At 35.7% G+C, this 7,920-nt stretch overlaps 1 protein-coding gene across 2 annotated transcripts; it reads right to left on the reverse strand.

Annotated features, from left to right (window-relative positions):
• Positions 1-1,866: 1,866 nt before the first annotated feature.
• si:ch211-102c2.4 lies at positions 1,867-5,273 on the reverse strand. 2 transcript variants are annotated; one of them, XM_005171904.6, is made up of 5 exons: positions 5,159-5,273; positions 4,789-5,088; positions 3,257-3,346; positions 3,110-3,126; positions 1,867-3,019 (listed from the first exon to the last, which is right to left on the reverse strand). In XM_005171904.6, the coding sequence occupies exons 1-5, from the start codon at positions 5,196-5,198 to the stop codon at positions 3,011-3,013; spliced, it is 456 nt and encodes a 151-aa protein (XP_005171961.1). In that variant the 5' UTR covers positions 5,199-5,273; the 3' UTR covers positions 1,867-3,010. The 2 variants fall into 2 exon arrangements, with proteins under 2 accessions (XP_005171961.1, NP_001121820.1); NM_001128348.3 differs by lacking the exon at positions 3,257-3,346 and having other exon boundaries at positions 2,479-3,019; positions 5,159-5,254.
• Between the last annotated feature and the right edge of the window lie 2,647 nt (positions 5,274-7,920).

A 7,920-nucleotide genomic window follows, 5' to 3' on the forward strand; every position in this document is an offset into this window, starting at 1 on the left:
GTATACAAATGAAAGTAGTTGGCAAACCCTGCTGAAAGAAAAGCTTAAACCAGCCTAGGCTGGTTGGCTGGTTTGACCAGCCTGGTTTTAGAGGAGTTTCTAGCCATTTCCAGCCTGGTTTTAGCTGGTCAGGTTAAGAATTGACCAGCTAAAACCAGCTTGACAAGCCTGGTTTAAACTGAACATAGCTGGTTTTGGCTAGGCTCCCACACTGGCTAGGCAGGTCTAGCTGGTTTTAGCTGGTCATCTCCCATGCTGACCAGCTAGAACCACCAGCCTGAAAATGGCCCAAACCCCTCTAAAACTAGGCTAGTTGACCAACTAAATCCAGCCAACCAGCCTAGGCTGGTTTAAGCTGTTTTTATCAGCAGGGATGGCAACTTGGGTCAGTTTGCAAACACACTTTGGCTTTGATACAGATATGTGCGTTCCTACATTTAAAATTGTGTGCTCATTTGTTGTACAATGCATCCAGAAAGTATTCATTGCGCTTTGACTTTTTCCACATTTGTTTATGTTACAGCCTTATTTCAAAATGGATTAAGTTAATTTATTTACTCAAAATTCTACACACAACACCCCTTAATGACAATGTGAAAAAAATGTATTAAAAATATAAAACCTGTAAAATCACATGTACATCAGTATTCACAGCCTTTCCCCTGAAGCTCTAAATTGAGCTCAGGTCCATTCTGTTTTCACTGATCATTCTTGAGATGTTTCAGCAGCTTAATTGGAGTTCACCTGCGGTGAAGTTGATTGGACATGATTTGAAAAGGCATACACCTGTCTATATAAGGTCCCAGGGTTGACAGTGCATGACAAAGCACAAACCAAGCATGAAGACAAGGGAATTGTCTGTAGACCTCCGAGACAGGATTGTCTCGAGACACAAGGCTGGGGAAGGTTGCAGAAAATTTCTGTTGCTCTGAAAGTTCCAATGAGCACAGAGGCCTCCATCATCTGAATGTGGAAGATGTTTGGAACCAAGAACTTGAAGCTAGAACTAGAACTAGGAAGTAGAGCTGGCCGGCCATCTAAGCTGAGTGATTGGGAGAGAAGGGCCTTAGTCAGGGAGGTGATCAATAACCCAATGGTCACTCTCTCTGAGCTCCAGCGTTCTTCTGTGGTCAAAGGAGAACCTTACAGAAGGATAACCATCTGTGCAGCAATTCATCAATCAGGCCTGAATGGTAGAGTGGCCAGACCGAAGCCACTCCCCACCTGGAATTTGCCAAAAGGCATCTGTAGGACTCTAAATTATCTGGTCTGATGGGACTAAAATTGAACTCTTTGGAGTGAATGCCAGGCGTCACGTTTGGAGAAACCCAGGCACCGCCTCATCACCAGGTCAATACCATCCATACAGTGAAGCATGGTGGTGGCAGCATCATGCTAATGTTTTTCAGCAGCAGAAACTGGAAGACTAACCAGGATAGAGGGAAAGATGAATGCAGCAATGTACAGAGACACCCTGAATGAAAACCTGCTTCAGAGTGCTCTTGGCTTCAGACTGGGGCGACGGTTCATCTTCCAGCAGGACAATGACCCAATGCACACCGCCAAAACGTTAATGGAGTAGCTTAACAACAACTCGGTGAATGTCCTTGAGTGGCCCAGCCAAAGCCAACACCTAAATCCTATTTGAACAGAGATCTAAAAAAGGCTGTACGCTGCCGCTTTCCACCCTACCTGATAGAGCTTGAGAGGTACTGCAAAGAGGAATGGGCAAAGATTCCCAAAGAGGTGTACAAAGCTTATGGCATCAAATTCAAAAAGACTTGTAATTGCTGCCAAAGGGGCATCAACAAAGTATTGAGCTAAGGCTGTGAATACTGATTTTTCATGTGAATACTGAGTTTTTTTAAGTATTTTTTCACATTGTCATTATGGGGTATTGTGTGTAGAATTTTTAAGGAAATAAATTAATTTAGTCCATTTTGGAACAAGACTGTAACATAAATAAAAAAAATGTGGAAAAAGTGAAGCACTTTGAATACTTCCTGGATGCACTGTATTATATTGACCTTATTCTAAAATTCTAAAGCGAGCTCATTTTCGCGATTGTTTTAGAAATTTCATTTCAGTTGTCTTTGAGAGAAATGACTAGGAATAATAAACGTCAGAAAACAGTCGAAACAAATGTGTTCATGACTATACATAAAAAGAATAATAATATAAGAAGAAAATATTAGTTTGCGACATTAAGCAGTGCAACAAGTTTTAAACCCTAAAAATGAATGGAAGTGAATGAGACCAGAAGTCTTGAGACAAAAAGATTCAAATGGCTGCACCCGCTCGTACGCAAAGAATAAGGTCAATACACCGTAAAAATGCTGAGTTCCACACAATTCCTTCATGTTTTCCCAACACAAATGTATTAAGTAAACATTAGTCTCCCCTAAAAGTCTCAAGAATTGTTGTTTTAGCGCATTTTAAATAAATAGTTTGAACAAGCAACAAACGCACTTTTTGAGTGTAGCAAAGATGACTTGTTTATTATTTACATCAAGGAACTTTATTTTGCAAATTGCAGGTTCAAGCATATTTTAATGAAGAAAACATCCATTATTAAAAATATTGTACATGATAAAAGCACACTCTTATTATTACTGGGTTGTTTCAACCCAAATTTGGGTCAAATATTGACAAACCTAACCCCAGATTTAAACTGTAAATTTAAAAAAATTAACAAATGTATCCCAACAGTTTAATTTGACCACAGTTGACCCAAATTTCTATTTTCAAGAACAATTAAAGTTTCTTATACTAAATCCAAAAAAACAACAAGCTTTTATTTCTGTATCTATAAATAAAATCACATTGCACATGTTAATTTTCAAATACACAATTATTAAATGCTTTTTAAATCAAACTTTCTATAGAAGCTCTACTATTATTTAGAAGGAAAAACATAAACTCTAGGCTACATTTGCATCCGATGGCTTGTTCAGCTGTGTTTTCTTTGTTCTTCAACTGCTCTTTCACCTCGTTTGGCATTAGACATAATTTATGTCGTCTTCAAAATAAATCAATACATTTAGTTAAAATACAGTATTACTGTGTCCAGCTAAGCAAGATCAACATAATGAAAACGAGTCGCTCTTACCTTTATGACAGCTTTCCCTGTTGTCAGCGAGACAGAATGACATGTAAGCAAACAAAAAGAAACATTTACAGAGGTTAAAGACACGTCCAAAGCTCAAAGTATTTTTCAGCATAATGATGAATTGAGATGGTTTGTGTGAGCACTCACTGTTTGAATAAATGTGAATTGAGATGGTCAACAACAAAAGCAAAAGAAATAAAATCCAACGCAGAATGGACCAAATGAAGTTAAATGGAGCTGTAACGGACATGAATAAAGATTAACAGGCTGTATGTTCTAGACATTAAAAATTATCAAAATAATTAATAATGAATTAATTTTCTTTTAACAACACTGTGAAAGAGTAATTGTCTTAATGTATATTCGATCAAATAAACGGTAACATACAGTTAAGGTTATTGTTAGCCCCCCTGTTTATTTTTTCCCCAATTTTTGTTTAACGGAGAGATTTTTTTCAACACAGTTCTAAACATAATAGTTTTAGTAACTCATTTCTATTAACTGATTTATTTTATCTGTCATGATGACAGTACATTATATTTCACTAGATATTTTTAAAGACACTTCTATACAGCTTAAAGTGACATAAAGGCTTAACTAGGTTAATTAGTCAAGTTATTGTTTAACAATGGTTTGTTCTGTAGACTATAGATAAAAAGTTATAGCTTAAAGGGGCTAATAAATTAATCCCTAAAACGGTTTTTAAAAGTTAAAAATGCTTTTAATCTTGCCGAAATAAAACAAATCAAACTTTCTTCAGAAGAAAAAATATGATCAGACATACTGTTACAAATGTCCTTGCTCTGTTGAACATCAGTTGGGAAATATTTTTTTTAAAAAAAGAAAAATTCAGGGCTAATAATTTCATGCAATTGTACAGGTTTTTTTTTTTTACAGAAACTGTTAAATACAGACTTCTGAATTGAAATCATCAAGTAAACAAACATTTTATATTAAAAATATTTTTTTTCTTTTTAATTGAAATAAGTCTGTTTTATTTTTAACAGTTTATTTTGTTTATTCCTATCTATATTATGTAGGTTGTAGAATACATGTTATGCTTGTGTTTGTTACATTATTTTAGCGTCACTTTTTAACGCAACTTTTTTTCGATCTTTAAGAATTTTTCTCTTTGCCACCTGTTTTAAATAGTTTGTCAGTATATTTTATAAAGAAATTAATGTAATTTATCTGGCATTTACAATTGACACAAAATTGTTCTATAAATAGCCTACCTCTAAATTCGTTTGTATCATCTGTAAATTTAAGTTATATGTGAATCAAAACCGCGATCTAATTTTTTCTGTAAATTTCATGAATTACTCCCTGATAGAACGCGTACATTGCCGACGTCTAAATGATATTGTATTGATTATCTTCAAAGCGAGGACATACGTTTTTCAGAAGTTTTCGGATGTAAAATAGACATTGAAAACATGTAGCCTATTTAATATGTTTCAAATTTGAAATCTTAATTCAGACCTTTTAAAGTCGTCAATCAAACCTTTGAACGCCGCGGATGTTTTCCAGATCACACAATAGTTTAAAAAAATCTTGCTACGGATGTGTCGATGATGCTGGGAATTTAATAATTGAAGTCTAATTGAACTTAATTGTACAGTGTAGTGCTCTTTTACACCGAGAAAACCATCTAACAGAAAATGCGTATTTCATCTTACTCTCGGTAAAGTAATCCTCGGCCAGTTTAACGATGACCTTGTCCTCAGTCATGAACCCACACCAGTAAACTCCATCTCCTTGAGGTAACTCCCGTACGGAGACTTTGAATCTCTTTCCATCATCTTCCACGTCTACTTTGCCGCCCTCCAGCACAGTAACGCTCGACTGGAAAGAAAGGCCCGTGCAGCAGTTTTCGTCGTGGGCATCTCTTTTGCACCACACCCTCTGCCTGGTCGTAGATATATTCCTATTCTCATATGGGCACTCGAGTGTCTGCAGATATTCAGATGTGCTGTGTCCTGTTGAGAAAGATTTATGAGTGCCCTCTTGAATGGTGGTTATTTGTCTGTATGAATGTGTTAAACTTACCTGTCAGGATCACCAGCACAAAAGCAGTTATAAGAATCATGATGGCTGATGGACAGCGGATGCTAATGTCTGTCAGGACGCACTGCTCTTGAATGTTAAAGAAGAGGAAACTGACACAGGAAACACTCACCACAGTCACTTTTAGAAGGAACAAGTCTCTTAGATCTGTTTGTAATAAGCTAAGCACATAAAAACACTTTGCATTCAACTTTTTTTTTAATCTATTTCTTTCTTTTTTTGCCTCTCTATAATTGTATTTTTTAAATTCAGTTTAGATTTAAAAAAAAAAGAAATTTAGTGAATTGTAATGCTTAGTTAACAGTAATTGCCTTATTTACTAGCACTATTACAGTTATTACTTTTTACAAGTTTTTTTTTTTAAATCTGTAAAAACTCAAAGTACTGCATTTTTTGGAGTTTATGAACGAAGAGTTCAGATGTACGCAGTCTGAAATGTTCTTCTAAAATGAGCATTTCTCTCAGGCTCCTGTGTTTATGTTCAGTCATTTCACTTTTATGGCTAAGGTTAAGTTCTTTTCAAAGTAAAATAACTCAACATCAACAAAGGAGACTAAAAAAATGTGAGTGTAATAGGAATTTGATTCTCAGTATATCCTGTACATGGTTGAATTGACTTTGATATATATATATATATATATATATATATATATATGTGTGTGTGTGTGTGTGTGTGTGTGTGTGTGTGTTTGTGTGTGTGTGTGTGTGTGTGTGTGTGTGTGTGTGTGTGTGTGTGTGTGTGTGTGTGTGTGTGTTTGTGTGTGTGTGTGTGTTTGTGTGTGTGTGTGTGTGTGTGTGTGTTTTGTGTGTGTGTGTGTGTGTGTGTGTGTGTGTGTGTGTGTGTGTGTGTGTGTGTGTGTGTGTGTGTGTGTGTGTGTGTGATTCCTCTCTACTTTTTTTTTTTTTGGTCATAGTGTCATATTGCAGGAAGTATGCAATAGTCTATATATAAAAAAAATGGACAGACTGGAATAAATGCCCATCTGTCATGTTGTGACTCATGACCTACAAGTGTCACTTGCATCACTTCACTTTTCTTTATAAGTCCCTTCCTTTGGCTTTAAAGTAAAGTCCATCATATACACTTGTCATTCTGTAAAAATACTATAAATCCATATATAGCACTCAGCTTACATCCTGATTTCTCTCTCTCTCTCTCTCTCTCTCTCTCTCTCTCTCTCTCTCTCTCTCTCTCTCTCTCTCTCTCTCTCTCTCTCTCTCTCAATTCAATTCAATTCAATAATTGCTTTACTGGCATGACAAATGTTACAAATGTATTGCCAAAGCAGTAATTAAGTTTACATAAAAAGTAACAGATATATAATAAAAAAACAGTACACACAGTAAATAGTAGTAAAAACATATTTATTTATAATAAATAAATAAGATATCAACAATACATTATATTATTCAATATATCACATTAATATTCAATATATTATATAATTATTCAACTTATCATATTATTCATACAAATCAATACAAAAATAGATCAGAATAAACTGTACATTTAACAATCAACATTTTAGGATAAAACAGTAATAAAAACAATAATAATTAGTATATTTACAATGTGTGTGTGTGTGTGTGTGTGTGTGTGTGTGTGTGTGTGTGTGTGTGTGTGTGTGTGTGTGTGTGTGTGCGCGTAAGTGTGTGTATTTGCATGCGCATCATGTTTTTTGCTCTCTCTCTCTCTCTCTCTCTCTCTCTCTCACACACACACACACACACACACACACACACACACACACACTCACAATATATTACTTGCCTTGTCCACAAGTGGTGTAAAGTAACAAATGACAAATTCTCATATGACTGTAATTGAGTAGTTTTTCTCAGGAATTGTAGTTTACTAAGTAGTTTTAAAGTTGTTTGCTTTTACTTTTCTCTTGACTACATTTTTAGTGCTGTATCGGTACATTTACTCCAATACCTTCAACCTACTTTATATTTTTTCTTGTCTATGGGGATTAGAAAAATCAGTCCTGTGATTTCTTTGAAATCAAATTGTACATAGAAAGTAAATCGCATCACACTTAACTAGCTTAAGACAAGCAGCAAACAGTTTGGAAAGTGTCCAAGAAGATTAGACTGAATGCCACTGATGGGAAGATGGGAGATCTCAACTGTTTGATGACTGAAATTTGCCTTAAACAATAACTTAATGTACTACAAAATGTTACGTTTACACACACACACTCACACACACACACACACACACACATACACACACACACACACACACACACACACAAATTACATGTAAACGCATCCACCATTTTCCAGCGTAATACTCACTACTCATGAGTACTTTTAAAAGGGCTATACTTTACTCATACTTTGAGTAATATTTACAACAGATACTTTTACTGTATTTGCTCTAAATCTTTGGACAAGTAATGGTATACTTTTACTTGAGTAGGATTTTTCACTGGGCTGCACGGTGGCGCAGTGAGTAGCATGATTGGATCACAGCAAGAAGGTCGCTTGTTCGAACCTTGGCTGGATCAGTTGCATTTCTGTCTTGAGTTTGCATGTTCTCCCTGTGTTGGTGTGGGTTTCATCCAGGTGCTTCGGTTTCCCCACAATTGTAAAAACATGTGGTATAGTATGGTATATGTGTGTAAATGAGTGTGTATGGATGTTTCCTAGAGATGGATTGCAGCTGGTAGGGCGTCCGCTGTGTAAAACATATGCTAGATAAGTTTATGGTTCATTCTGCTGTGGCGACCCCAGATTAA

Source organism: Danio rerio, chromosome 5, assembly GCF_049306965.1.
Source record: "Danio rerio strain Tuebingen ecotype United States chromosome 5, GRCz12tu, whole genome shotgun sequence".
NCBI lineage: Eukaryota > Metazoa > Chordata > Actinopteri > Cypriniformes > Danionidae > Danio > Danio rerio.